Source organism: Carassius gibelio, chromosome B24 (genome assembly GCF_023724105.1).
Source record: "Carassius gibelio isolate Cgi1373 ecotype wild population from Czech Republic chromosome B24, carGib1.2-hapl.c, whole genome shotgun sequence".
Classification (NCBI taxonomy): domain Eukaryota; kingdom Metazoa; phylum Chordata; class Actinopteri; order Cypriniformes; family Cyprinidae; genus Carassius; species Carassius gibelio.
Window position 1 is genome coordinate 2,642,052 of NC_068419.1, and position 15,512 is coordinate 2,657,563.

Below are 15,512 nucleotides of genomic sequence, written 5' to 3' on the forward strand. Positions count from 1 at the left end.
TATATATATATATATATAGTTTTTAGAAATGTAATAATTTAGACTTTTTTTATTTCAACTGTCACTTTGTCCTAAGAATGACCCTGAAATTTCACTTAAATACATTGATCATAAGAATTATATATGTACTATATATATATATATATATATATATATATATATATATATACATATACACAATTATTGTATCATTGTGATTAATTGTATCCAAAATAATTTTGTTTGCATATGTGCGTGCATTGTATAAGTTTACTTATATATATATACAACTGTATATGTGTGTGTGTGTGTGTGTGTGTATATATATATATATAATATTTAATATGCACAATACCAACACATATCTAAACAAACTTTTATTTTGGATGCAATTTATCACAATCGTTTGACAGCCCTAATAAATGTATGTATATATATATATATATATATATATATATATATATATATATATATATATATATGCACATACACACATACACATATACATGCACACACACTCTTACTTTTTTCCTGAGTGACCCAGTGCTTTCGTCATGTAAATGCATTTAATATGAGATGGTAAACTCCATCTATGTAAGAGCGAGGATCAGTGCAGGGTTAATAATATGGCAGTATGAAGGGGTGACTGAAATGTGGGTGCACTGAAGGAAGTGTAGTTTTGGGTAATAAATAGCCGGTGGGGTCTCGGCGTAACTCTAGAGCTCCTGGAGTGTCTGGGGGAAGGAGATCTGCAGGGTAAGGAAAACCTTCTGGCTAACTTGAACATGTTCCCAGAGACCTGGACCTGGACGGATGTCAGGCTCACCCCTCGTCCCTAAAAAGGAGAGCGGGATGAGTGGATGACAGAGAGGTGGAGTTACTGAAGAGAAGCAGCACACTGAGACTGGATCGGGATTTTCATCAAGTTTCTGCTGCTCATATGTGACAGAAAGAACTGACGCATTGCTGTTTCACTGTGAGTATTCATTTTCAAGCTTTCAGATTTTTATTTACATTTTTTTCTGCGTTGATCATTTCTGTTTTCAAGTTTGTTAGTTCACAGGGTTTCTATGGCCTGAGTGCGAAAATTGGAATATATTAGAAATAATATTTCAGTCAACTGCTTTGAGTGTGAAATCTGAAGACTGGAGTAATGATGCTGAAAATACAGCTGTGCGTCACAGAAATACATAATATTTTACAGTATATTCACATAGAAATCACTTATATTAAATAGTAATAATATGTACAAAAATTATAATAATAATAATAAATAAATAAATGTATGTATTTCTATTCCTGAGCTAATGAACTAATGGACAAGCGGTGTGATGTGTGTGTGTGTGTGTGTGTGTGTGTGTGTGTGTTTGTTTGTTTGTTTGTGTGTGGTGTGTATGTGTGTGTGTGGTATGTTGTGTGGTGTGTGTGTGCGGTATGTGGTGTGTGTGTGTGTGTGTATGTGTGTGTGTGCTGTGGTGTGGTGTTTGTGTGCTGCATGTGGTGTGGTGTGTGTATGTGTGTGTGTCTGTGGTGTGGTGTGTGTGTGTGTGGTATGTGGTGTGGTGTGTGTGTGTGGTGTTTGTGTGTGGTATGTGGTGTGGTGTGGTGTTTGTGGTGTGTGTGTGTGTGTGTGTGTGTGTGGTGTGGTGTGGTGTGTGTGTGTGTGTGTGTGTGTGTTGTTTGTGTGTGGTATGTGGTGTGTGGTGTGTGTGTGTGTGTGTGTGTATGTGTAGAGCTCACCCAGAATGGCCGCTCCAGTTCCAGCGCTCCCAGACTCTTTTACTCCGAGTTCAGACAGTGTTTACTCGGATCAGTTTGGCTTTTACTCTCTGGACAGTAATGTTCCTGGTCTTTCTAAAGTCATCCTAGAAAAACTCAACATGAAAGACTACAAAGAATACAGGTGAGAAACACACACTTCTAGAGGACACCGGCTCGGACTTGTAGTGTTCGGATGCTCTGACTCTCTCTCTCTCTCTCTCTCTCTTTCTCTCTCTTTCTCTCTCTCTCTCTCTCTCTCTCTCTCTCTCTCTCTCAGGGCTGCACTCGAGGGCAAAGGAAGGGTGGGGTTTCGCTCTCACAAAGAGATGTTTCAGAATCTAGAAGAGACGTTTAAGTTCTGTACCTGCTGCTCCAAACTCCCATCTGACCTTCCAGACCCGAAGGCACTCAAACGCTGCATTAAGTGAGTAGAGACACACAGATCACAACATCACTCCATGTAAGATGTGAAGATTACTGAAATATAAACCATAAAATATCACTGAGTTTATCATCTCAGTTTTTCATCAAAATTCTGAATAGTCAGCATTAATAACTAACAATCTTAATGTATATAATCACAGAAAAATAAAAATTTGAATTGTTATATTTATTATAAAACAGTTTATATATCAAATAAGTAATGTAAAAATTACACGTAATATGTATAATATATTTGTAATCTATATAATAAATAAATTATATATTTTATAATATATCAAAATGTATATAAAGATAACACAACTCTGACATGATTTATATATCGTGCATTTGCGAGATTCTGAGATATTGCAGATTTGAGAAAAACAGATATTTTAAAAGATATTTTAATACGATAAGCATCCATAGTTTTGAAATTGTTGTAAAAACGTGGAGATTTAACAATTGAAAGTTTAAAGACTCTAGCTTTGATATTTGACCAATGTTTTGATAAAACTTTGTTTCAGTGACAGTTATTCAGTAATTTATGTCAGGAGTGCAAAATAATAAATCCGTATTATGCCACATTTTGAATAGAAATTCACCACTCACTCATATTCAGTCACATCTGCAGCGTTTATTTGTGTTCATAGACTCACTGAACAGCGTCAATAAGGATTTATAGACCAAAGATGCATATCTGCGGAGATATATGGATATATTTACTGATGTTTACTTCATATTTCTTCAGACAGAATCATCATTTCTATTAATTTTCCACTGATTTGCACGATCTGATGATAAACAGCCTCTCCCAGCACTGTCTCTGTGTGTTTGCTCCTCAGTGCTCGTGCTGTGTGTCAGACAGACTCTGATTGGTCCATGCAAAAAATGGGGGGTAACTGGTAACAAATGGTTTTACTACAGTAAGCTCAGTTTATTTGTGGTAAAATCATAGTAAAAAGAATTTGTAGCCATGCTTTTGGGACTTTTTTTGTGACCCAAAATTGCCAACATTATAGATCAGTTCACACTGTTAATAAATCAGTCTACTAAGAATTATTGTTTAAATTACAAATAAAATATTAATTATATATATTTTTGTATTTATATCAAAACACATTATGCTACATTATATTTTATAATATTTCATTTTATTGTATTATTATTGTATTAATTGAGTAGCATATATATTCCATAGTGTTTGTTTGTGTTTATCAAATAAATTAATTCTATAATTATTAATTATAGAAATTATATTTAAGATGTATAACATATTTTGATATTTTATAATATATAAAATACCATACTTAGCTACATTACACAACTTTTTAATTATATATTATTAATAAATAAATATATATATCAATCAAACAAAAAAATTATAATAATCACTTACAACATAAGTGTATACTTACATAATATGCTTATATATTTCATTAAATATTACATATATATTTGAAGTGTGTGTTTGTGTGTGTGTTAATATTAAACAATATAAATATTTTTTTTAAATTACATTTTATTTATATTCAATATCTTTTTATTGCATTATATATCATCTTTCATTATATTTGGTTGTGTCTCATTTTGTCTTTGCTGGCTGTTCTCTTAAAGCCTGATCCAAGTTTTTATCCTCTGTGCAAAGGGGAAAAGTTTACGACAGAGTCACACGCATCGCATGATGCCGCCACACAATAAAAACTTAAAGTACTGAAATGATGAGGGCAGCTGCTAAAAATGGCACGGACCTTTTAATCTGTCTGCTGAAGCCTGGACTCGTAACAGTTGATATTATGCAATCGGTTTAGCACGAGCATGATTTAACTCTTCAGCGTCTGGTTCTGTGCTCCCAGGTGTCTGAACGTGTATTACTGCAGTAAAGACTGTCAGAAGAAGGACTGGTCTCTGCATAAGAAGTTCTGTAAGATGCTCCATAAGGTCTCCATCGACAGACTGGTGGAGTGGCTCATTCACACAGGTCAATGGCAAAATTAATGCTTGGAAATGTAAAGTGATATTACTAACACATTACCGCAAAAGATATGCATAAGTGACTTAAAACAGTTTTTAGCTGCTGAAAATACTAGTGTTGTAATCATTTTGGCCACCACTGTGTGTGGTTGGAGTTGTGAGAGGTTGCTAAGTTACGTTCTGTCAATCATCCTGTCCTCCAATAGGAGATCTTCCTTTCTCTACGGAGGCGTGGTCTCGTCCCGCCAAAGACATCAGGTGTTGGGATGACTGGGTCTTCATGCAGGGAGATCTGACGCCCCGTCTGGACACAATCCTGTCCAGACAAAACATGACAGAGCTCTGGACCAATGCCTGCAGGCCGCGGCCGGAGGAGGCGGAGCTTCGTAAGTCTGTGTGGCGAGTGTGCAGTGAGTTCTTCTCTCGGTCGCTGACGCTAGGCCTCGGGATACAGATGGCCCGTCTGGACCCGTATTCCCGTCCTCTGACCGTACATCTAGTGGGGGCCGGTCACAACGAGACCCTGGGAGCCAGAACCACAGACATGGACGAGCTCAGCCGCATGTTCCCAGGGCACCAGGGGCTGGAGGTGGTGATGGTGGGGCCCGAGGTGGTCCAGGGGCCCATCATGAGGCCCCCGCTGAGAGCGTTCGGACCCCGGGGAAAGGTGTACATCAGCGCTTACAAGGGCCTCTATCATCAGTTCTGGGAGGAAGTTGTGGAGAAAGGAGAAGCGGCCAAACCAGATCTAGTGGTCGGATTTCATCCAGGTACAAACAAACAAATGCATTAACACTGCATAAGAGATCAAAACTGGTAAAAGTCATTTTTGGTAAAAAAAAAAATTTAATATAAGTATCTGATGGAAAATAAAAGTGAAATAAATACAAAAGTGACCAAAAAAATGTAAACAGAAATTAAAAAATAATAAAATGAAAAATAGCTACTAACAAAATGACAACAACAAAAAAATCTTACAATTAATAAACTGAAAATACAAAAAATAATAGTGCACTACAGAAAGCAGTGAATTGAAAAGGAATGAATCAGTGAGTGGTTTTTTGATCAGTTCCCTGAAATGAATAGCAATGGTTTGTGTAGTGTGTGTCTCAGTTCTTCAGTCCGAGGTGTTGAGGAGTTTTCACCGTCGTCTAAAGACATTTGACCCTTCACGCTTCAGTGGGGGTTTCATTTCCATCTTTAGATTCAGACTAAGTTGATTCTTTGAGGAGATTCACTCAGTAGAGACAGGTGCCGCTTCACCAGCTCTGACTTTTACTAGCAGTGATTCATAGAGACAGCTGTCATTTAACAACAAGATCTTAAGACATTTAACTTCGCTGTGGTGGTGTAGTGGTTAAACCCCAGAGGGTTGTTGGTTCTAATCCTGGACGTAAGATGAGCTGAAATGAATGATATGAATGAACTGGGAGTCGCTTTGAATCGAAGCATCTGCTAAATGATCAGTGACTTATTTACATAGCAGTAAAATTAACACTTGAGAAGTTTCACCTGCTAAACTGGCTCAGTGACAGATGCTTGAGTCCTTAACCTTCACGTCTGGGAAAAATTTAGCACCAAATGTTGAGAAGTTTTACTTCCTACTTAAAGTGTCCAGGAATCTATATTTAGGGCCGAAAATATACAGAAAATCCTATCAGGTATCAATGGATTCAATATTGAGACAATTTTTTGATTTTATTTTAATTTATAAAATTTGATAAAACGGCTAATTATTTATTTGAAATATTAATAATAAAATATTATTTTCATTAAATACAATTCAGTGGTTTCTATAATGGTCTTATGACATTTATAATAAAGTTATTATAAAACTAAAACTAAAATCATTATTTATAAAATAAATGTTAACTGAATATGAACTTTTTTAATTTTTTTCCGCTAGTTGTCAACATTTCTCCTTTTTATTTAGTTTAACTTTAAGTGCTAAAATAACTTAATTAGTAAATAAAATTAATAAAAACTATAGACATTTAAAATAGTTAATATGTTTTTATGTAAAGCACTTTGAATTACCATTGAGTATGAAATGTGCTATAGAAATAAACTTTCCTTGCCTTGCATAATAAAACTAATAAATACAACAAATACTGTATATATATATATATATATATATATATATATATATATATATATATATATATATATATATATATAAATAATATGTAAGAAAATATAAAGAAAATAAAAAGGAAAAATATAAATGGTCTGTTTAAAATATTAATGTAAACAATTAATAAAAACTACAGACAACAAGAAAAACATTTAAATTTAAATAAATTTATGCATTTAGCAGACTATCAATTTTTACCTATCATGTGTTCCCCGGGGAATCGAACCCCCAACCTTGCCCTAGCTTGCTTGCTAACAAATATATAAATAAGAAAACAATATAAATCAAGTCTTCAAATATTAACATATATATAAAAATATATATACATTAAAAACATTTAAACTAATTAATATGACTATGACGAAAACTTTAACTAAAATGGGAAAAAAATCAACAAGAAAATATACAGAACAGATATATGTGCATAAAGTCTAATTACAGAAAATATATAAATAAAAACATATAAAAAAATACATAAAGTCTAATTAAAAATATTAATGAAAACTATAATATTAAATCAATGATAGTCAAATGTAATTGATTCTGGAGCTTGCTTTTCATCCAGACAAGGTTCATATTGCTGAAAACCAAGAGAACTTCTTGCCCAAACACACACAGCTCCATCATTCTCACCCGGGGCGAGAGTCTTTATAACACTGCTGTTTCTCTGGGTCTCCTCATGTCCAAACACACATGAGCACACTTCTAATCTGGGAAGAGGGGATATACACGCTATCAATCACGTAGCTAAACTCTCTTTGTGTGTGTGATCTGATGATCTGCAGCTGTCAGCTTCTGTCCTCTCTTTCTGCTGAGCCGGTTCTGTTGTTTGTGGTCTGCTGCAGGGTTCCACGCGTCTCAGGGTTTAGGAGAGGGCTGGCTGCCCACATTACTGCTGCTCAGAGACTATAACATCCCGTCCGTCTTCACCATGTACAAGTGAGTGACTCACGTTCAGAGTTTACATGCCATGTGAACTGAGAATGACTTGGAGAATAACTTCAGTTTACTGATCAAAACTTCGGTTTGACTGATTAACTTTCTGTATACTTGTTTTATTATATCTGTGTGTGTATTAATAAAATTATGTGTGTGTGTGTGTGTGTGTGTGTGTGTGTGTATTATAATTTTAATATATTATACTGTATCTTATCTTATATAATGTTTGTATTTATATGCATACTACTTTTTGTATATTATATATTTATATATTATTTATATATATATATATATATTTTGATATGATATATAAAATAAATTTTATATATTTATATACAGTATATTTTATTGCATTTGTATTTATTTATTGTTATTTTACAACAGTACATAATAAGAAATAAATATGTATTATTATTAATAATATTTATTATGTATATTGTATTTATATATTATATTTTTAGATATATTTTGATATGATATATAAAATAATTTGTATATATACAGTATATTTTATTGGATTTTTATTTATTGTTATTTTACAACAGTACATTATATTTTATTGCATTTTTATTTATTTATTGTTATTTTACAATAATAAATCAACAATATTATTAGTATTACCACAAGTAGACCATGGTGTTTGATTCCCAAAGAAAGCATTAAAAAATGTATGCCTTTAATAAATGCAATTCACTTTGGATTAAAGCATTAGCCAAATGCATATACATTTATGTTTTCATTCCTAATGAAATTCTTCAGTGTTGTTCCTGTTGTTCCAATTTCACTGTAACATCCTGTGGGTCAATTAAATTCAAATTGTACATTTTTTGGCATTTTACATTTTTGCCCAACCCAAGCCCAAACACAGTCTCCGGTTGGAGGATGACTGTCGTTGATTCTCTGCTGTGTCTGTTGCAGTGATGCTGAGCTCCAGTATTCCCTGCAGATCCTCATAGAGCTGGAGATGGACGTTAAAGACACCGGACCCAATCCCTTCAGCTCACAGAAACCCGAGCAGGTCCAGTCCAGCCCAAACAAAGCCCCCAGTTACTGCAACGCCTTTTATATTTACTTTCAGGGTCTGCTGGAGACACAGCAGGAGGAGTAGATCCATCACTTTCATTCATTCAGAAACCAGCTGAATGCATCTTAAAAAAAAAAGAAAATAAATGTTTCACGTAAAACTGCTGTTAAAGTTGTTTGCAACACAGTAGTAAAAAATAAATAAATGCATATCCCGAATGCACTGTAAGTCCCTTTGGATAAAGCGTCTGCTAAATGCATTAATGTAGAATGCAAATGTAACACAATTTAGTGAACGTTTAGCGCTCCCTAGTGTCTAAATCTGATATGACATTTTCTTCATTTGCTCTTTAAAAGTTTGAATTATATCATATCATATCATATCATATCATATCATATTATATGTGACCTTTTTTTATAGGAATGTTACAATCATCTGAAAGCTGATTAAATAAGCTTTCCATTGGTGTATGGTTTTGTCAGGATAGGACCATATTTGGCTGAGATACATTTACAAAATACCTTTAAAGAACATGATCTTTACTTTAATATTCTAATGGTTTTCGGGCATATAAGAAAAAAAAAAACGATAATTTTGCCCCATACAATGTTTTGTTGGCTATTGCTATAAATATACCCCAGAGACTTAAGACTGCTTTTGTGCTCCAGAATTAAAAATAAAAATAATCTTTATAATCATTCATTTTTATTTAACACCAAAAGACACATCTATTTTAATTCCTTAGAGAGAGCTTGTGCCAGATTTTGTATCTGTTTGTTTTAGTTTCACTTGAGTGATTATTTGATATGGAAGAAGCTTTATAAAGTTAATAAAAACATTTATATAGCAAATACAAGATGCGTCTGTATTTATTTTTCTATAGTGTCTATTAGTCTGAAGCTCATACAGTATAGGAGACAATGTCTTGTAGTGCAAGTGACATTAAAGTTTAAAGGTTTATTTTTTTATTTAAAATCTGTTTGCTATTCATGTATTTGTTTAGCCTATTTAGCTATTTATTGGCCTTTGTCTCCTGCTTTAAAAAAAAATACATATATATATATATATATATATATATATATATATATATATATATATATATATATATATATATCACAAAAAAATATCTATCTATCTATCTATCTATCTATTAGTGTCTTATTAGTTGTCTTAGCTGTCTCATTGCATGCGGTGCAGTATTTCGAGAGGGGATATAAATATCCCAGCAGCTGTCTGTGCTTCTGTTCATTTACTCCGACTTCATGAAGGCCCTCAGTTATTGTTTAGTAATTAAATCAAGTACAGTGCAATCTGCTGTTTAGCTACTACATTAATACCCCAGTTCCTGTTTTCTCACTCTGCTTCATCCTCATGTCATCTTCAGCATTCATTAAAAGAGTCGGAGTGACTGCTGAATCCCGAGCAGCGCATGTTTAGACTAGTGCTAAAGAATCACTTTTAACATCAAATTAAATGTCTTTTATTCATAAACAGTCTTGCTCTTTGCAATAACACTAGCAGCAATAGTAATCATACTATTAGCATAATATACCTTCTCTAGGACCTCTATTGTCCCAAAATATTGATTGATATTGCATGGTTTTGTGTCATGTTTTTGAGCATTACACAACCTGTTCATGTTTGTGCCAAAAATACTAATGATAACAAAATACTAAACATAAACATTAAACATATGTCTTAAATACATGCATATTTATATGCATACTTCCAATGCCCTCCATATAATTGTATGAGATTTAGTAATCAGAGCAGAATTTACCTTCTTCATGTATTGAGCTCTCACTAGAACTTTATTTATTGAAGTATTTATAAGTATTAAAATGTTAGGTTTTATTTTTCAATGTAGTATTGAAAATTAATGACGAATATGGGATCAATGTATTTAATGTATTAAATAAGGCCTGTAATATTGCTTACATGTCCAGCTGGCTGTGTATGAATTGATTTCTACAACTGCGTTAATTTGTTTAACTCATTAATTCAGTGTGCCTTAAGTCCTTTAGCGTTTATTCAAAAATCATGCAAATATACTGCTAAATCAACTTGTCATTTTAAGATAATCCAAAGACTATAGATAGCATACAAATGATGCACTTAGCACACAATGATTCAGTTCAAACATAACTACATTTAGTTTAATTTATGATTATGATTTATTTTTTTTTAAGGAATGAACATTTAAATCTTTTGAATGTAGATTTTATTAATATCAATTCATGTGTATTTAGTGTACATGGGGGGGGGGGGGGTCTTGTTGAATCCAGTTGAATGCATTTTTTAGCATCATTTAAAACGGGCTTACAGAGATGATGCTGACCCTCAGAAGATGCTAACCGTGAAAAATATACAGAACTAACAAATATTGCTACAAGTGTGATTGCATCATATAATAATTGCTGTTAATAGTATTCATCGTCTGGTTGACTATGTCTTTTATTAATTTTTCCGAAACTTTCTGTCATATGCACATAAACTGACAGTCACCACTGATAAGCTACTACTAAATATTGTAGAAATTCATTTTCTGTAAAGTTGCTTTGCAATGATTTGTATCGTAAAAAGCGCTGTACAAATAAACTTGAATTGTTTGGAGCGCTCCATGAACCACGTGACCGTGCGGCGAGATCAAAGCGTTTTCGCAACTCTGTTTCAATGGCTCTGGCTTTAAATGAAGCGCTACATTTTACGATTTATAGCACATTAAGTTACATTTAGTGTGAAAACTTACAAAATTTGAAAGCTTAGAGTGTTTATATCGCAAGCAGTGTTGCCGATTTGGAGTGAAATTTAAGTCCGGTTCACACTAGCAGCGACTTTTTTGCTAAATACAAACATGTTGGAGGCAAAATACTAAACATAATCTAAATATAAATTAAATCTGTACATACAAACAAAAATTGCGTATGTTTATTTACGACTGAGTGGAGAACGATCACATGTCCTCTGCCGTCTTCTATCCTATTGGCTGTTGCTCCCGAGCGTCGCTCTTCATTTGCATAATGTTGAAGGATTCCGAACTTTATTGCATCGCTGGACACGCCCCATCCGGTCGCCATTAAAATGAACGGGATTGTATTACCTTGCTGTTGCGTGTCGCTTGTAGTGTGAGAAGACAGATCCTTGAAGCATGTGTCTCATGCCTAATAAGCGAATGTTGGCAAACCTGGGCTAAACATGTCATTTTTGACAACTGTTTTATGATAGAAATGTTAAAGTAGCCTTTGCAATGATGCAGAACTACTCAAGTTTGTCAAATTTAGCCTTTAGCCATTTTGAATTGAAAAGTACGCTATTGATTGGCTATTGTTTAATTTGTAACTGAATCTTAACGAAGCCATTTTCGAAATAGGCATAGGACTATGATTGAATGTAATGAGACAATCTTTTAAATCACTTTTAATGTACTCCTTTAATTTGCTTGAATTATTCAATTTATTTCAATAAAAAGACCCCCTTACCTACAAAAATTGGTTTGTTCCCCCTTAGAGTTCAAAACATGGTCACATCTTTACATTCATGACTCTACAGTACGTCTAGTTTTTTTTACAAAGTAAAATCAAAGTCCAAATGAGGTCTGCGAGGTAAAGCCCCAAGTTCACATACGTCAGGACTGTGACCAAATTAAGGTCATGAAATCGATAATCGTGGGTTTTGGAGTCTCTTTTATAGTTTTTATAGCCAAACACAGGCCAGAGGACGGCAGCAGAGACATAAAGAGCGACAGCAACGGCGTCAAGCACCAGCTCCAACTTATTGAGATCGCAGCATCGCAGCAGATCCACACACTTCTGCAGGTGTGACGGGATCACCACCACGGTTGGAGGGAAGCACACCACGTAGACCAGAATGCACCAGATCAAACCGCCAGGCCGGAACCGGTTTTCAACTCCTTTGAAGTAGCTGTATACCGCGGTAAAGATGAGACAGGCTACAAATGCCTGGCTGAAGCGCAGGATGCCTCGTAGGCTGGAGAGATAACCTGCAGGACACTTCCGTTTTAACATCACGGTTTCTGCCACATACACACCAAACGCCAAGATGGAGGCGATGGCGCAGATAATGTCTGCGATGCATGTTGTGCACACAAACACGGTGCAGTAAATGAGGCACGCAGACAACAGCATGAGGGACGACAGAAGGTTCAAACCACAGGAGAGATCATTCCAAGAGTGCTTCAGCACAAGGAGCTCGATCAGTTTATCCACCAGGCACTTCTCCATAACGAAGACCACCACAGCCACAATGAGTCCGAATACCCACACAAACTCACACCAGATCCCATACGGACTGGACATGGGGCCACGAAACATCGGGATGATCAGGGCCAATAGGCAGAAAACCATCTGGAGAATCCGGAAACTTTGAGAGAGACTCAGTCCGAACAACATTGTTCTTCATCTGATGCCAGAGAAGTGTGAGCTGTGTGTTCAAGCGGACCATTACTCCACACTGCTTGATTTACATTTACACTGCTGATAAAGCCTTTAAATAAAGTGGTCTAATGTTCATTTCTCAAATGCACTGTAACCTTTCTGACAGCAACAAAAAGTTAGTTTAACGAGTTAATGAAAGTATGAACAGTTTCAAAAAGACTGGTTTTCTGCATAAGTGAGGGATAATGCTCAGAAATTTGAACTAAGGGTTTTTAAACAGTGTTATGCCAAGGACCTCCAAATGATCCCTTTCTATTTATATTACATAATATATATTTAATTAGATTTTCTCAGCAAGAAAGTCTCTTCTTCTACTCGAAAGTAAACCCAATGCTGTGATTGGCTAATAGTTGTGTATGCTTGACAGCCTAGATCAGTGGGTCACCAGACTCGGTCGTGGAGTTTAGCTCCAACCCTAATTAAACACACTTCAACCAGCTAATCAAGTTTTTATGTATACTAATCAAGGTTTTATGTATATATTATGTATATGCAGGCAGGTGTGTTGAGGCAAGTTGGAGCTAAAATCTGCAGGACACTTGCATTCAGGATCAAGTTGAATTGTGCATTTAAAGAATATAAATATGTGTGTGTGTGTGTATAATATACATATAGGAAATAAATTACAAATGTTAAGTTATTTCCAAAATTAAATAGCTTTTAACATGATAAAATACATGATAATGTTATTATATATGAATAAATACAAATGTTCACACAAACGTATGTAGATCTTTAATAAAAAATAAAAACACAGAAATTAAATATATTCATTTATTATGAACAATCAAGCTTTTTATGAAAGTGAAATAGAAGATACATAAACATTTCCATTAACTAGAAAAAAGAAAACAGTGACCATGACAGTGACTCTTAAAAATAAAAATGCTGTGGACATCAATAGTTAAGTGCAGAACGCTTACAATCTACTAAAACTTTCCAATGCACAAAAGCTTCTTTAAAGTAGAAAAAAAGGTTCTTAAGATAATTAAAATGTTCTTCACAGGTTATTTTAAGAACTGTTCACTTCTTTGGGAAATAAAAACGGTTCTTTAATGGCTTTAATTTGCAACCTTTATTTTTAAAGTATACAGCACTGATACTATTGAGAGCGTTTGAATCCACAGATACCCAAGCAGGTCAAAACCAGATCAGCAACATACAGGCCCAGATTAATGTAGGTCATGATGGTCACAACAAACTGGATGCTCCATACACAGCTGTTTCCCGGACAGTCTTTGGGCCGCGGGTTTCCCTTGAAGCTGTAGGTGGGCCAGAGAATAGCAGCAGAGATGTAAAGCAGAATTGATATGACCAGGAAAATCATTGTGAAACGATCGATGCTGAAGGGCAGACAGTTCTTTAACTTGGTCAAGATGTTGACGATGATGGTCAGGAGGGTTAGAGGCAAGGGAATAGCATAGGCCACGATGCACCACAGCAGAGCCGGTTTACCCACGTAACCAATCAGGGATATGAGGATGATGCATGCAACGAAGGCCTCGAGAATCTTAATGAAGCCTGGAAGCGCAGCCACGTATGTTGCAGAGCGTGTCGCATCACATTTGTCCCTGAACGTCTCCGCACAGTAAAGCGCACAACACACCACAGAGAGGATGGTGACCATCCAGCCCCAGATGCACTTCCGGCAGATGTAGAAGTTGGCGAACATCACCGTGCAGGAGAACGTGCAGAGCGACGCCATCATGGCCATGCCGGTCGTGAAGTCGTCCCAGTCCATGAAGAACCCCAGGATCAGCTTGTGGATGAGGAACATCTCCACTATGGTGATGACCAGCGAGATGATGGGACACAGACCCCACACCAGCATGCAGTAGATCCAGTAGGTGTGAAGCGGGTGACCCCAGACGTAGCTCACCGCAAACGTCACCGCACACATCACGATCTGCAGCATGTGCAGGGCACCGCGAGTGCTCTTCAGAGCCGAGAGAGAGAACTTGGGCTTTTCCATCTTGGCGTGGAGTGGCTCTTCGACAGGTCTGAAGGCGTTATGAAAATGAGCTGCTTTCAGAGGAAGATAAAAAGGCATGACATGTCAGATCAAGACACCGTAAAGCTCCACCTCTGCCTAATGATTATCACTAGGTCAAGATACTCAAAAGTCAAGTCACATTTATTAATAGTGCTTTATACAAAGTTCTTCAATTATGACACAAATTCAATTCAGCTGTAAAGCAGCTCTACGAATGACAATAGTGACAGTGAGTATTGCTTCAGTTCAGTTCAATAACCGTCAATTTTGCAAAGGTCATCAATTAATTCAATTCTATTAAGTAGTTCTACAGAAATCACCAGTGTCATAATTCACTATATTCACCTTATTTCAAAGCTGATTCATTTAATCCAAAAAATATAAGTACTTAAATTTCATAAATTTAGCTCAGTTTAGTTATATATCTACACACACACACACACATATGTATATATATATACAGTAGAGACCAAAAGTTTGAACACACCTTCTCATTCAAAGAGTTTTCTTTATTTTTATGACTATGAAAATTGTAGATTCACACTGAAGACATCAAAACTATGATTGAACACATGTGAAATTATATATGGAATTATATATATATAACAAAAATGTGTGAAACAACTGAAAATATGTCATATTGTACGTTCTTCAAAGTAGCCACCTTTTGCTTTGATTACTGCTTTGCACACTCTTGGCTTTCTCTTGATGAGCTTCGGGAGGTAGTCACCTGAAATGGTCTTCCAACAGTCTTGAAGAAGTTCTCAGAGAGATGCTTAGCACATGTTGGCCCTTTTGCCTTCTGTCTGCGGTCAGCTCACCCCTAAACCATCT

The 15,512-nt window shown here is 35.4% G+C and overlaps 3 protein-coding genes across 3 annotated transcripts; 1 reads left to right on the forward strand and 2 right to left on the reverse strand.

Annotated features, from left to right (window-relative positions):
* Positions 1-706: 706 nt before the first annotated feature.
* LOC128013545 (putative protein MSS51 homolog, mitochondrial) lies at positions 707-9,087 on the forward strand. Its single transcript, XM_052596653.1, has 7 exons — positions 707-955; positions 1,713-1,882; positions 2,018-2,164; positions 4,017-4,141; positions 4,341-4,904; positions 7,114-7,207; positions 8,126-9,087. Exons 2-7 carry the CDS (start codon positions 1,725-1,727, stop codon positions 8,313-8,315), a joined length of 1,278 nt encoding a protein of 425 aa, XP_052452613.1. The 5' UTR covers positions 707-955; positions 1,713-1,724; the 3' UTR covers positions 8,316-9,087.
* A 1,580-nt stretch (positions 9,088-10,667) lies between these two features.
* On the reverse strand, positions 10,668-12,717 carry LOC128013553 (myeloid-associated differentiation marker-like protein 2). The gene has a single exon (XM_052596667.1). It carries the CDS (start codon positions 12,638-12,640, stop codon positions 11,786-11,788), a length of 855 nt encoding a protein of 284 aa, XP_052452627.1. The 5' UTR covers positions 12,641-12,717; the 3' UTR covers positions 10,668-11,785.
* A 1,070-nt stretch (positions 12,718-13,787) lies between these two features.
* Positions 13,788-14,754, reverse strand: LOC128013086 (myeloid-associated differentiation marker-like protein 2). The gene has a single exon (XM_052595808.1). The coding sequence runs from the start codon at positions 14,733-14,735 to the stop codon at positions 13,788-13,790; it is 948 nt and encodes a 315-aa protein (XP_052451768.1). The 5' UTR covers positions 14,736-14,754.
* Between the last annotated feature and the right edge of the window lie 758 nt (positions 14,755-15,512).